The 15,215-nt window shown below is 36.7% G+C and overlaps 1 protein-coding gene across 1 annotated transcript; it reads right to left on the bottom strand.

Annotated features, from left to right (window-relative positions):
• Positions 1–7,687: 7,687 nt before the first annotated feature.
• On the bottom strand, positions 7,688–11,466 carry LOC143439005 (olfactory receptor 8B8-like). Its single transcript, XM_076924715.1, has 3 exons — positions 11,192–11,466; positions 10,820–10,851; positions 7,688–9,785 (listed from the first exon to the last, which is right to left on the bottom strand). The coding sequence occupies exon 3, from the start codon at positions 9,767–9,769 to the stop codon at positions 8,837–8,839; it is 933 nt and encodes a 310-aa protein (XP_076780830.1). The 5' UTR covers positions 9,770–9,785; positions 10,820–10,851; positions 11,192–11,466; the 3' UTR covers positions 7,688–8,836.
• Positions 11,467–15,215: the final 3,749 nt, after the last annotated feature.

Here is a 15,215-nt window from a genome sequence, read left to right as displayed (position 1 = left end):
TGGGTTCATAATAGTTATAAACATTTCTAAGCATCATGACAAGCAAATATAAAGGAGTAGTTTCTTTTCATTTTTGCGTTACCAGTTATCTTTTGAGGAGCAGAGAGACCAATAAATAAGACACTGTGAAAAAAAAAAAAACTGCATATATCTCCTGTGGTCTATTGTGATATTAGAATGTATTTCCATACTGAACTCGGGTAATAGTGACTTTACTCTGAGAAAAATGTAAGTCCTATTCATGATTCATAAGTATCCAATTCACTTGGGAGATTTAGGCTTAGTTTCTTATACTTACTGTGATTTCAATGTTCAAAGCTTCATATTTTCTACAAAAAGCACAACGCATAAGTATCTTTCCTCATCAAAGTCTCATCTTCATTAGCAGTGAAACATCCCCATGACAGGGACAGGAAAAATAACCATGTGCACTGATGGAAATTTCCATGTTTATGTTGATAATAGACATACCTACATATGCCAATTTTTGGACTAAATTTTAACTAAAGATCATTGGAAGTTATAGATACAGAATGTAAATATTCTATTTCCAATGCTAAAACTAATTTTAGTATCTTTAAACACTGTGCCTAACTTTTGTTGGTTATGTACAACATATTGGTAGAATCTCATAGTTATTTATGTCTACAGATGTTTAAATGGTATATATTTGTGGTTTTGTTGTATATAAGTATCTGACCAAATGTGTACTTAGTCAAATGTAATAACTTAGTCAAAATGTAATGAGCATTTAATTTATATGGAATCTAAGACTTAAAGGATGTTTCCCTTAATGTGCTAAGACAAAGAAGAAGTAGATTTTTACGATATATAGTTAAAAATTACACATCTATTTTGTAAAACAAAATGTAAGTTTTAAGTATATCTTTTTGTTTATGTGTGTGTGTATAAATATACATATATAATCATATGTGTATATATGTTTATAAAATTTAATATAAATAAAAGTAGAATGTTCTTAACAAAGACTAGGTATTGGGGAAATATAAAGGCATACATAAACAATTTTATGTTCTATTTTTAATAGTATTTTTATTTTTGAAATTACTATATAATCACATTATTTCCACCTTTCTTTTCTTTTCTTCCCTCATAATCTTTCATGTACCCCATATTTTACTCTCTTTCAAATTCATGGCCACATTTTCTTTAATTACTGTTTCTTTATCAGAAATATTTTTAACATAAAAATGTGAAATATGACATTTTTATATTTTTTAAGATATATATATGTATATATATATGCATATATATATATATAATGACAAGGCTATATGTCTGTCAAATAACTGTTAAATTTCTTTTACAAGGTGGGGACTATAAGAGATACTATAGCAACAAACAGAATCATATAAAATGTGTGTAAGGTTACTCTACCAAGAATACAATGGTGCTATTTAAGTGTTACAAGCAGATCTCACAGTCCCTTTACCTCTTACTCATCAGTTTTCCAGCGGAGTGCTCCCAGTCATGGCCCCTGCAATACCAACGGTGAGAGAAGCAGAAGATTTCCCAAAGAAAGATTTGATTAATTAGATTTATACTTTCATTGTGGAAGCTTTATTCCGCTCTTTTTTTCATTTCCTATAAGTTATTTCATTTATTTACATTTCAAATGTTATCCCCCTCCAAGTTCCCCTCCACAAGCCCCCTCCTTCCCCCTGCCTCGATGAGGGTGATTCCACATCTGCCCATCTACTCCTGCTTCAGTGGCCTAGCATTTTCTTATCTTGGGTCCTCTAGCCTCCATAAGACCAAGGGGCTCCACTCTTAATGATTTCATAAAATTCACAGGCAAATGGATGGAACTTGAAAATATAATCCTGAATGAGGTGACCTAGACCCAAAAGAACACACATGGTATGTATTCACTGGTAAGTGGATATTAGCCCAAAAGAAGCACAGAATACCCAATATACAAGTCACAGACCATATGAAACTCAAGAAGAAAAAATATCACACCAAAGTGTGGATGCTACAGTACTACTCAGTAGGAGGAAGAGAATAATCTTGGGGAAGTAGAGGGAGAGAAGGATTTGGGAGGGGGAAGGAAAATAGCGGGAAGCAGTGCAAATATGGGAGGAGATGAGGTAGAACAGAGGGTCGGGAACTTTATCCCACTCTTAAGTAAGAAGAATATTTTTTTTTTAACTGGCAGCCTGCATATAGAAGAATGCAAATTGAACTATTTTTATCTCCTTGTATAAAGCTCAAGTCCAAGTGGACCAAGAACCTTCACATAAAACCAAACATGTTGAATCTAACAGAAGAGAAAGTGGGAAAGAGCATTGAACACATCTGCACAGGGGAAATTTTCCTGAACAGAACACCAATAGCTCAGGCTCTATGATCAACAATTGACAAAAGGGACGTCATGAAACTTAGAAGCTTCTGTAAGGCAAAGGAAACTGTCAATAGAATAAAACAGCAACCTACAAATTGGGAAAGTATCTTTACCAACCCTATATCAAATAGAGGGTTGATATCCACAATATACAATGAACTCAAGAAATTAGACTCCAGAAAACCCAATAATCCAATTTAAAAATGCCATACAGAGCTAAACAAAGAGCCCTCAATTTAGTAATCTCAAATGGACAAGAAACACCTAAAGAAATGTTTAACTTCCTTAGTCATCAGGGAAATGCAATTCAAAATGCCCTTGAGATTCTACCTCATACCAATCAGAATGGCTTAGATGAGAGCAGATGTTGGCAAGGATGTGGTGAAAGAGGAATACTCCTCCATTGCTGGTGGGATTATAAGCTTGTGAGACCATGTTGTAAATCAATCTGGCAGTTCCTCAGAAAACTGGAAATAGCTCTCTGCCTGACACTCCAGGCATATACCCAAAATATGTTCCAACACATAACAAGGACACATGCTTCACTATGTTCACAGCAGCCTTATATTTATATTATATATATATATATATATATATATATATATATATATATATATATCCCAGAAGCTGGAAACAACCCACATGTCCCTCAACAGAAGAATGGATACAGAAAATGTGATACATTTACACAATTGGAATACTACTCAATTATTAAAAATGACAACTTCACAAACTTTGTAGGCAAGTGGATGGAACAAGGAAATGTCATGGTGAGTGAGGTAACCCAGACCCAAAAGTTATATATGGGATATACTCACTGATAACTGGATATTAGCCTAAAAGCTCAAAATACCCAAAATACTACTCAAAGAATATATGAAACTTAACAAGAAGGAAGGCTAAAGTATGGATGCTTCAAAGCCACTTAGAAGGGGGAATGAAATTATTAGGGGGAGTGCAGAGGGAAGGTAGAAGAACACTTTTTGTTATAGATGAAATTTATAAATGTACCGCTCAAAGTCTAAATATCTTTTCAGAATACATACACACAAGAATTTCCCAGTACCAGTGTAGTTGCCAGCTGTGACAGCATCAATACAATTACACATTCTCTCAAATTACCTGTATATCCTTTGAAACACAAACAATAAAAGTCACTCACTTGCTAAAACATGTATGGAAATACCGAGCAGGAGTAGTTTTATTTTGGAAAAATCCAAATGTATGAAAAGAGTTTATGATACTTAATAAAAAAAAAAAATTGGTTTCAATCTTTTAAACATTGCTTCTCTTAAATTTAACAAAGCATGTTTTCACTACTAAAACAAATTTTACAAAAGAGAATAAAATATGGAAATAAATTACTTAGGAAATTGAACTTTTTCGAAGATTAATGAGACTTAATTGTGTCTTGCAAGTCTTCAAATGAAAGATTAGTAATTTAGTTCACCCATCTTTTGTTCTGAGTTGTCATGAAAACCATTAGGAATGGACACAGTCCTGATATGTATGCAGAGTTTCAAATATTACAGAATTAAAAAAAAAATTCAGTGCATCTTTAGTTTCAAACAAACAATTTAAAGAAAAGCCTATTGTATCTAAAAGGAAAAAAAATGTTCCCACAATTTTAATAACTACTTTTATTGATAATGGAGTCCATAATTGGGAAACAAATCCTGTCCAACCATAAATCATGAGTTTAACCATGACGTGCATACATATTCAGCAATTGAGACAACACACCATTCATGTTTATATATGATAATTCTGAATGAAAAGTGGAAAACACTGAAAAATAATAAGTGCTATTATAATTATCCTAGAAAATATTAAATTGGGGATATGGTGATGAAAGATTGTTGGGAGCCGACTTTAGTAGAAAGCGGCTAGATCAACTTTGCAGCCATCTGGAACCATATACCCTGATGAAAGACTTGGTTGTCAAAAGCCTATAACAGCTGAAGCACACTCTGATAAATATATTGTTTATCCCACATAGCTTGTTTTGCTGTTTAGTGACCTCAGCTGTATGGTGCACGTGGTAAAATGTTTTCACCTGTGTTCTCCTGCTTGTGTATATAAATACCTCAGAATTCCCTTCAATAGAAGAGACTTGATAAAAAGAGACTTGATTATACCCTGTCTTGTCTTCATTCTTCGCGTTTCTTGCCCCAAGAGCCCCACTCTCTCTCTTGACCAGAGCACTTAGCCCCAAAGTGTTGAGGCAAAGTGTTGAGGCAGAGTGTGGGCCTCAACAAAAGATGAAAAGAATCTAAGTTCTGTCATTTACTATTGTTTGCTCATGAAAAAATAAAAGCACTGTAGCAGGGGCGTTGGTGGTTGCCTACTGAATATCTGTGCTCATTGCCTGACATACATAACTAAAGTCTAGGAAAGACAGGCCCTAGAGAAAGCAGAGTGACAACAGTTTTATCTCTTCAGAATAGAAGGACACTTGGCTGAAGTTCTCACTGGCTGAGTACTTACAGAATTGCTGATCTCTTGTTTCCTTTATGGGCTCTCCATACCTTCTTGTCACTTCTTGCAATGTCTCCTAAGAATCAGAAGACACTGGACCTCCTCTTCTCCATTTTTATCCCTGCAAATCTTTTTATACAGGAACAATTCCAGGTCTGAATTTTTGACTGTGGGATGGCAACCCCATTCCTTCTCTTGATGCCCTGTCTTTTACTGGAGGATAGACTCTATGAGTTCCCTCTCCCCACTTTTGTGCAATTCATCTATGGTCCCTCTCTGAGTCCTGAGAGTCTTTCACCTCCCAGGTCTCTGGTACTTCTAGAGGGTTCCCCTCTTTCTCTGCCCAGAGGTTGCATATTTCCATTCATTCTGCTGCCCCTCATGGCTTCTCTCCTGACTCCCACACTTCTGATACCCATTCCTGATCCCAGCCTGGATTGGGTAGGGGCACAGAATAGGACTCTGGTGATGGCTTTAAAGTCGGGGGGGGGGTGGGGTGGATCTCAGGGTTTTCTAGCTCTCTAACCTATACCGAAATGCTGATAATAACTTCTAAAATGTCCTAAAAACTTTCTTGCTCTTTCTGAGGGTAAAAGTCTGCTAGTTTAGGTGATTAACACCTGTAGCCTAACAGAGGAGGATTAAGCAAATTGGCCTTTGTTCTATCTCAGCAGGAACTGCTTGACTTTAAAGTTCAGCCTACTAGTTGGAAGGCACAGGAAGACACTAACAGAAGTGATTACAGCATTCATTACTAAGTAGTAAAAGATTCCTACCCATGGCCTGAGGTCAGTACTTCTATTTTGTTTAAGCTTCAAGTGCCATATCATGCTAACCCTTTTCCTTTTCCCTTCCCTCTTTCATCTCTCACTCAGGTTCCTTTCTCCGTTTGCCTCCAATGATTATTTTCTTCTCCCTCCCAAGTGGGATTGAAGCATCCTCTTTTAGATCTTTCCAATTATTAACTTTCTTGAGATCTGTAGGGGAGGCTGCAAGACCTGACACTATTACTGATGCTATGATGTGTTTACAGACAGGAGCCTAGCATGGCTGTCCTCTAAGAGGTCTGTCACAACTAACTGAGACAGACACAGATACTTACACCCAACCATTGGACTAAAGCTGGGGAACCTCTCTGATTGAATTAGGGAAAGACTGGATGTAGCTGAGGAGAAAGGCAACCCCTTAGGAAGACCAGCAGTCCCAACTAACCTGGACTCCTGAGATCTCTCAGACACTGATCCATCAACTAGGCAGCATTCAGGAGCTGTTCCAAGGCCCTTGACACACATATAGAAGAGAACCGCCTGGTCTGGTCTAGGTTGGAGAAGACAGGCCTAACCCTTAAGAGACTTAAGGCCCCAGGGAAGGAGGAGGTCTGGTGGGGGGGGGGGGGGTGGTCATTATTTTAGAGACAGGGAGAAACAGAATGGGATAAGGAACTGTGCAAGAGGGAATCAGGAGGGGGACAACAGCTGGACTGTAACAAAATAAAAGTAATAAAAAAATCAACATAAAAGAAAAAGAATCACAAGACATTATCTCAGGGATCTGCTTTCAAATTTCTGCTCTTAATATGTCCCTCTCTCTCAACTTCATAATTTTCATCATCCTCTCAGAATGGCTTTTTCATAGTAGGAATTATTCGCTAAATATACTTTTCAAATTTGCTTTACTTTCTCCCCTCAAGTAACATTTTAAAGTCTTTTTATTTTATATGAGTGTGAGAGATAAAAATCAAGAAACACAGGGATGATTTAGTTTTATCTTGTTCCTCCTATACTTTGAAATTAAACTTTCTTTAGTATTAAATAACATAAGTCAATACAAGGTTATCCCCAGAGAACTCCTGGATCCATTTTATTTTGAATATTTTCCCTAGAAGAGAGTAAGAGTTTTCCATATATATATATATATTTTTTTTTAAGTTCAATTTCCCTAAAGCAAGTTTCAATTGCAACTTATTTTGTCTGTTAAGGTGGGTTCTCTACTAACTTTACCACTGTTAGTATTCTGTCTAAACTCCACCTCCACAGTTACCTGGCAACAGCCAGGTAGGCCTGGCCCACTATAAAAGGGGCTGCTTGCCCCCTTCCTTCTTAATCTCTTACCCTCTTACTCTCTTGCCTCTAGCTTCTCTGTCCCCTCCCCCCTTCTCTTCCTCTCTCTCCATGTGGTCATGGCCGGCCTCTACTTCTCTTCTTCTTCTTCCATCTTCTTCCCCCCACCTTTGCCCTATCTCTTGAATACCCCCCCCCCCCCCAGGAACCGTGTGGTCTAGAGTGGTCTGTTCTGAGAACAACTAACAACAACAAAAATCTCCACATTTTCAATAGTTCTCTAAAATTCTGATAATCTACTACCCTATTTTGCTTACTGTTGCTATGTTAAAAGACCATGAACAAAATCATCTTGGAGTAGAAAGTCACATTTTGTCTTGGCCCTGATCTATCACTAACGGAAGTCAGGCCAGGGACGCAAGGCAGTAACCTTGTAGCAGAGACTATGGAGGAATGTGATTTATTGGCCTTCTTCAGGCTCACTTTCTTATATTTCCTGAGGCCTGCCTAGGGGTGGCATCATTCACAGTGTATTGGGCCCTCCCATGTCAATGAACAATCAAAAATATATCACACACACACACACACACACACACACACACACACACAAATGTGCCCACAGGTCAGTTTGATATAAGCAGTTTCTTAATGGAGATCCTCTCTTCTCAAATGTGTCAAGTTGACAACCATAATTATTCATCATGCATACATTCATCCTGTATTGAATAGTTGAGATTTAAAATAATAGAGATATAAAACCCAGTCGAAAAATTCACACAAAATCTGATGGAATTTCAGTATAATTTTTATTTCTCATTTAACATACAGATTTCATATTTCTTGAATGAGTACCTTAGACCTGCTACCTTTAGCTTCTATTCCTTCTCAAGGCCTTATCTAAGTAACTCTTAAAACGTTTTTGAGGGTTTTGGTCCAAAGAATTCAGATAGCATATCGAATCAATCATCTTTAACTTCACCTGTGAAGCATGCATCTGCTGTTAAAAAATAAAAAGAGACAGCAAACAGTTTTACTGAATAAATATGGTACACACACAAACACACCTACACACACACAAATACACACACACACACACAATGCTAGTTTATAGATCATCAGCAAAAAAAAAAAAAGCACATATTAGAAATAAGTCCTCATATTTGATTCTAGTTGGAAGGTATATTTAAAAGTGTGGTAGGCTTGAGATCAAGAATCTTAAAGTTCATGGACTTAAAAAATCCTGTACTATTATATAAACTACCAATATCAAGAATTCTAATATTATATGTTTGTCATAGTGTATTTTAGCAATAAAATGTACTTCTTTATATTTACAAGTTAAATATTAGACATTTAGCAAAACAATATTCTGTGTGCCATACCTATATCTGCAGTATGGGCTGAAGACCATGGTCAAGGCAGACATATCTATACCTATTAAATACTGGCTTTAGAGAGTAATATATTGTTGTCCAGTGAAGGATACAAAAACAAGAAACACACAAAGACAACATGAGGATTTGGGATTTGATTTCAGATGACAAATGTGGCCAGTTGTCTGCATAGTCATACAGACAACTTCATATTACTTTAATCAAATAAATGGAAAAAAAACTGTTAAATATCTCCTTGCTAGTATTTACAATGAGAAATAACAAAAGAGATACTTAATGCTATTCTAAAAGATGTAAAATGATAAAAGCATCAATTGTACACACAGTGAGTAAAAATCTATTTAAAAATGATAAAAAGCAGATATCTGATTTAAATTGAGAAGAAAAAAGTTAATATGAAAATATGCTAGACAAAACATACTTAAATATAATATATATCACAATAGAATAATTGAAAACAGAAATAGTGTCAAAAATATAGCAAACACAGATAATCTCGCTATTGTTTAAGTATAGGCTCAGAGTTATCCAGTATCTGATCAAAATATTCTCCTGCTCAAAGTTTTTCTCAAGGCAACTTTAACATCTTTGTTCCTCAAGCTGTAAATTAAAGGGTTCATCATGGGGACCACAATGGTATAAAAAAGAGAAGAGAATTTTCCCTCATTGATAGATAGAGCAGAAGTAGGTTTGAGATACATGAATGCACCTGATCCAAAGAACAGAGAAACAGCAAGCATATGGGAACTGCAGGTGCTGAAGGCTTTGGACCGGCTTTCAGTGGATTTTATTTTGAGGATGTTGGAGAGGATGAAACCATAAGAGATAAAGATGATAATAGTGGGCACAATGATGTCCTTTCCTGCCACAATGAACAGCTCTATCTCATTGACATAGGTGCTGGTGCAGGAGATTTGCAGCAAAGGGAGGAGATCACAGAAATAATGGTTGACGGTATTTCCATCACAAAATGTCAGTCTCAAGATGCATCCAGTGTGTATCATGGCACCAGAAAATCCCATGAAATATGAACTGAGCATCAGATAAAAACATACCTTAGAAGACAAGGTAACATTATACAACAGTGGATTGCAGATTGCCACATAGCGATCATAGGCCATTGAAGTCAGCACATAACACTCAGAAATGACAAAAAAACAAAAGAAGTATAACTGGATCATACACCCTGTGTAAGAGATGACATTCTTCTTTAGTATGAAGTTCATCATCATTTTAGGTGTTATCACAGTAGAATAGCAGAGATCAATGCAAGACAAGTTAAACAAGAGAAAGTACATGGGTGTGTGGAGGTGAGAATTTAGCACAATTAGAATGATCAAGGTCAAATTCCCCAACACAGTTATCATGTACACTACAAAGAAGAGTAGGAACAATGGTATTTTGAGGTCAGGTTGGTCTGTTATCCCCAAGAGAATGAACTCAATTACCATAGACGCATTTTCAAAAGCCATTCTTCTCTTAGAGGATCTGTGGAGACAGAAAAAAAAATAAATAAAGTTACAAAAAAAGAAGAATTTAAAAACACACCTGCTCTTTCAAATGGTCAGTTTCTTGTTTGAGTGTCAATAAACAAATAGCTTCAAATAGCTTGAACCTGCCTTCCATGCTGCTGCCATGATACCGAACAACATTGTCTTCCTTAATTAGCTTTCTTATAGGTTTATTACAGTAAAGAACATCACTAATATACCACAGCTTTGACCAGTGACCTAATATTGCTAACCAGACTAATTGAAAATTCAAAGGCAAAGGGCACATTGATTGCACAAGAGCTAATGCTCTTCTGTCTTCTCATCCTTCCTTTATTATTTCTGTCTGTTCTTGATTCAGGGAAAACTTTCAGCAATCTGCTGGTGACCTATCTCCAGGCTATTCTTCAGCATACTTAGAATCATTAGCAGTATTTCCAGTATCAAGCAAAAAAAAAAAAAAAAAAAAAAAAAAAAAAAAAAAAAAAAACTTTTTAGTTGGAGATATATAGATAGATAGATGATATAGATATTGATATGGATGTGGATATATATATAGATATAGATGATATATAGAGAGAGATAGAGATAGAGACAGAGAGACACAGGGACAGAGATAGAGATGATAGAGATAGATATGGATATAGATATAAATATACATATATATAGATGATATAGATATAGACATAGACATAGATGATATAGATATAGATATATACATACATATGCTGTTCATAAAAAAATCATAAATCTAGAGAAATTGGCCTCTTTTATGGAAATGCAGCTTATTGACTAAGACACTGCAGTTTACATCTATAGTGACTCTGGCATTTCTTCATTTCTATATCTAGGATTATTTTTTCTCTGTATTTCTTTTGAACCTTAGACTTGCTTGTAATGTTCTAGATTTTTGGACATTGTTTGACAACAAAGTCACTATGAAAACAAAACAAAAAAAAAAAAAAAAAACAAGGAAAACTTTACAAGAAATATTGCACCATCTATGTGAAGTCAAATAACAATTATACTTACCTAAACAGACAGAATCATGTTGGTTGCCGGAGCTAGTGGAAGAGAAAATGGCCCAAGGGGATGAAAATTCAATCTTGCAAAGTAAAAAGAGTTTGGAAATCTACTGTTCAACATATTAACTTCAATTAATGGTGAATAGGTAATAGAGTCCACCTGAAATTATCTTATAGGCATATTTACACAAACACACAAGTGTGTATTAACATAGAGGGGAGGTATATATGAATAAGTCCCAGTGCTGGGTCATTTCACAAAGGATATGTGGTCAAAAGAAGTACTATAGATCACAAACATTTCTACACAGTATTTATTTCTCAGTAAATATGACCAAGAAAATCTAAGCTTTTAGTATGAATAGATTTTAGAACTTACTATATTTAAGAGAGAAATCTTACTGGTCCTTTTCATTGGCATTTGTTTCTCTCACTCTGGAAACACAGCATCAGGCTCCAAAGCACTAGGGCCTTGCATAAATCTGAAAGGATCTTGCATAAATGTATTTTTTGTGTGCTCTGGACATCATTTCGAATCACTGTTTATGTTTAATGGTTATAGACATAATTCTCTAAAGAAAAACAGCATTCATTTTGATCATATGTGCTTCCTAAAAAGAGACAGTAGACATTTTATATGAGTTTAATCTCATATTAAACATCATAAGCAAAACAGGGTCTTTTTTAGCTTCTTCCCAGGAAACATACCTGATATAAAAAGGAGTCGAGAAGATGCCCTTTAGATGCTTATACATTGATATTTCCTTGGTGACTCAGTATTTCATTCAAGAATACCCTATTCTTTGGGGATTTCTGGTGCTCCATGTTCAAGTTAATGCTGACCTACTCCCAGATTCCCAGGACCTTCTCTTCAGGGAAAACTATTGTTGTGGTTATTTCTGTTTGTCACCATGTTTTTAATGTTAATTTCCTACAGAGTCTGCACAGAGGCTTTTTTACATCTAGATAAAAAGATTTCTAAGGTATGTCATAACACACCCTGCATTCTTACAAGTCTCTCTTGCTGTTGGGAATCGACTTTTAGCAGAAAGCAGCTAGAAAGCAGCTATCAACTTAGCAGCCATCTCGAACCATATACCCTGGTAGAGACTTGTTTTTCAACAGCCTACAACAGCTGAGCACACTCTGACAAACATCTTGTTTATCCCACGTAGCTTGTTTTGCTGTTTAGTGACCCCAGCTGCATGGTGCATGTGGTAAAATGTCTTAACCTGTGTTCTCCTGCTTGTGCTTATAAATACCCAGGATTTCCTTGTAATAGAGGGGTCAATAGGAGGTCAATAGGAAGAGACAATAAGGAGAGAAAAATAGTGAAGGGAGACAGTTAATGAGACTTGACTACAGATCCTCTGGCTTGTCTCTATTCTTCTAGTCTCTTCCCCTTCTTATCCCCATTCTCTCTCTTATCTAGAGCACTTAGCCCCAAAGAGTGGGGCAGTGTGGACAGCAACATAGTAGCCCCAAAGCGTGGGGTAGTGCGGGCTACAACATTAGTGGCGCCCAGTGTGAGACTCCAGTAAGCCGGATACAGTGAAGGACAACATGGGAATTGGAAGCGGCCATCCTAGCTCCTGCGCTGGAGAACCAGTGGACTGATGGAGCTGGCTAAATTCAGAGGTGAAACAAAGGTGATTGCAGGGAGACCAGTAGGTCATAGTAACGAAAATGGGGCAAGAAATAAGTGAGTAAAAACAGACGAAAAAGGCTTTAAAGAATTAAATTGCAGGCTGCTCTGAGTCAAGAGAGCCAAACAGATAAATAGATAAATAGAAGGTTGCTCTAGGCAGAGAGCTGAGCAGAATGATAATGTTAATTGATTTATCTTTTAAAATGGGTGTTATTCTGAGTTGTGTAGTTATATTTTTCCTCTGGATAAAAGGTCAATATAAAGGCTTTTCTGGTTACTGGCCAAAGGATAGACAGATTTGGGAAAAAAGGTTTTTCTATGAGTTTTCTGATGAGGTCATTAAGGTAGTAGTTATATCTTCCAGAATTATATGGATCAGATATTACAGAGTCTATTCCAGAAGACTAGATTCCAGAGAATCCAACAAAATAATTATTTTGATACTAAAATTTGTTTTGAGATCTGTATATTACAGAATACCCAGCCTTGGTGAATGAATCTTCTTATCACTTGCATGTTCATTGATGCCCTGGACTTCCAGCTGGATGCAGTTAAGACAGACTTCAGATGCTTATCAATTTACCCTTCCCCTCGTCCCTCCTCTAATATCTCAATGCCCATGTTCAGCTTAAAGAAGTTAATGAAGAGTCGGGCCCCAATTCCCTGAACTTGGGGTCTGAGGTGGTTAATATTAGGCTGTCTTTCTAGGGAAAAGTAATGGTTTTATTAGAGCAGGAAAGAAGAGCTAAAATTGATTACACAGCCATAATCTATTGTTAGAAATCTGTATAATTGTTACTAAGCTGATGCAAATTTAAGGATTTCATTGGTATAATTTCTTCTATTGAAAATTTGTGGGTACAAGGCTTAGACCTTTTACTTCTCCAACAGGGAAAGTTGTATGTTGCCTTAAAAAGTGTTGCTTTTATACCAACTGTTTAGGCATTAAGTCTTTTGCTTGCTGTTCAACAGACTGATGGCTTTTGTAGGGCAATAGATAGTAAAGGAAACTCATACAGGTCCACTATGACAGTCTTTTAGGGAACTCTGAAACCTCTGTCTTCAAGACTGACAAAGATTAAACCCTAAGCCGGATAGTCAATGATGGGTAAGAGAACACTTCAAGACCCTTGCCCCTAAAATGAAAGGCCTCACCATCCTAAGACAGGAGCTCAACCAATGGCTGTTGAGTATCCAAGGACAGGAAAGGGAGGCTGGGGTCATTTGTTCTGACCTAAGGCAGGCACGGTTTCTGTAAGTTTTTCCAGCTTTCCCTTTTGAAAAAAATGTAAAAAGTGGGACCTGTTGGGAGCTGACTTTTAACAGAAAGTGGCTAGAAAGCAGCTATCAAATTTGCAGCCATATCAAACCATATACCCTGATAGAGACTTGTTTTTCAACAGCCCACAACAGCTGAAGTACACTCTGACAAACATCTTATTTATTCCACATAGCTTGTTTTACTGTTTAGTGACCCCAGCTGCATGGTGCACATGGTAAAATGTCTTCACCTGTGTTCTCCTGCTTGTGCTTATAAATACCCAGGATTTCCTTGTAATAGAGTCAATAGGAAGAGAGGTGAATAAGAGGTGTCAATAGAAGTGAATGGGACACAGTAAACAAGACTTGACCATATACCCTGTCTTGTCTCTATTCTTCATGTCTCTTCCCTTTCCTCCCCCCACTCTCTCTCTTGCTAGACCCTGACCCTTAGACCTGAGCAGCAGAGCAGTCGGGACATTCCGACCCCCAAAGTAGGGTAGCTCGGGCCTCAACAGGAAATAGTAAAAGGATATGATTCTTACACAGACTCATTCTCTTTTACAGTCAGCCAGACATATAAGAAGACATATAAAAATATCTGTTAGTCATAGAAGGAAATCTGTGCTCCTGTTATGCTTTAGTATACATTTGTATAGGCTTGTGGGGGCTTCATACCCATCTTGAACTACTATAACTTGAAGCAGTCAGGTAGTTATAAATGTAGTCAGCATTTTATAGACACTAGTTTATATTAGAAGGAACACTTTGGGAGAAAAAATATTTGTTAGCAGGTGTGTGTTCTGTCTCCAGGTATAACATAGACCAAAGCCAATGATGTAATATAATGCTCAATAATTTTCCCATTAGTTGGCTTTAGTATGTTGAATGCTCTTAGTGAGCAAGCTTATTAGGTATATGATAAGTTATTTCTCAGGCAAAGAAAGGAGCCAAATCAAGCCAGTTTAAAATACATAAAAATAGTGGTTTATTGGGAAGCTGTTTTGCGGCAAGCAAACTCCCTGGCTCTAAAAGAGGCCAGGAAAGTCACCTTGGGAAGGGAGAAAAAGAGAGAAGGATGAAGAGAGGGAGAGAAATCTAGAAATCATGCAGAGAAAAGGAAAAGAGGGAGAGGAAGAAGAAAGAGAAGGAGAAGCAGATAAAAGAGAGGGAGAGACCAAAATATCAGAATAATATAGCAAAGAGCCTCTGTGGGAGGGGAATCCCAGCCCCTGGGCTAGAAAGTTCAGGGGTAAAGGTGGGGTATGCCAAGTAGGAACAGAGGGATACTAGGACAACCTGGAGGCCAGGTCTGCTTTGGTATTTTAAATATGCACTTTAAGTGTTTGCTTCAGGTTCTGAAACCCTATAGTTACAGCGTTTTCTATCATTTTTTATATAATACATTTTCAGCATTCAAACTTGAAAAACAAATCTTCTACCTTTGACTTTCTTTAATAGTTTTTCTGAGTCTCTGAGTAGACAGTTTAGAGTG

Source organism: Arvicanthis niloticus, chromosome 26, assembly GCF_011762505.2.
Source record: "Arvicanthis niloticus isolate mArvNil1 chromosome 26, mArvNil1.pat.X, whole genome shotgun sequence".
Classification (NCBI taxonomy): domain Eukaryota; kingdom Metazoa; phylum Chordata; class Mammalia; order Rodentia; family Muridae; genus Arvicanthis; species Arvicanthis niloticus.
The sequence above is the reverse complement of the archived record's forward strand: the minus strand, read 5'-3'. Positions and strand labels throughout refer to the sequence as shown.

Bases quoted from the DNA above. Each gene is read 5' to 3' on its own strand.
- LOC143439005 (XM_076924715.1), bottom strand. From the start codon at position 9,769: ATGGCTTTTGAAAATGCGTCTATGGTAATTGAGTTCATTCTCTTGGGG.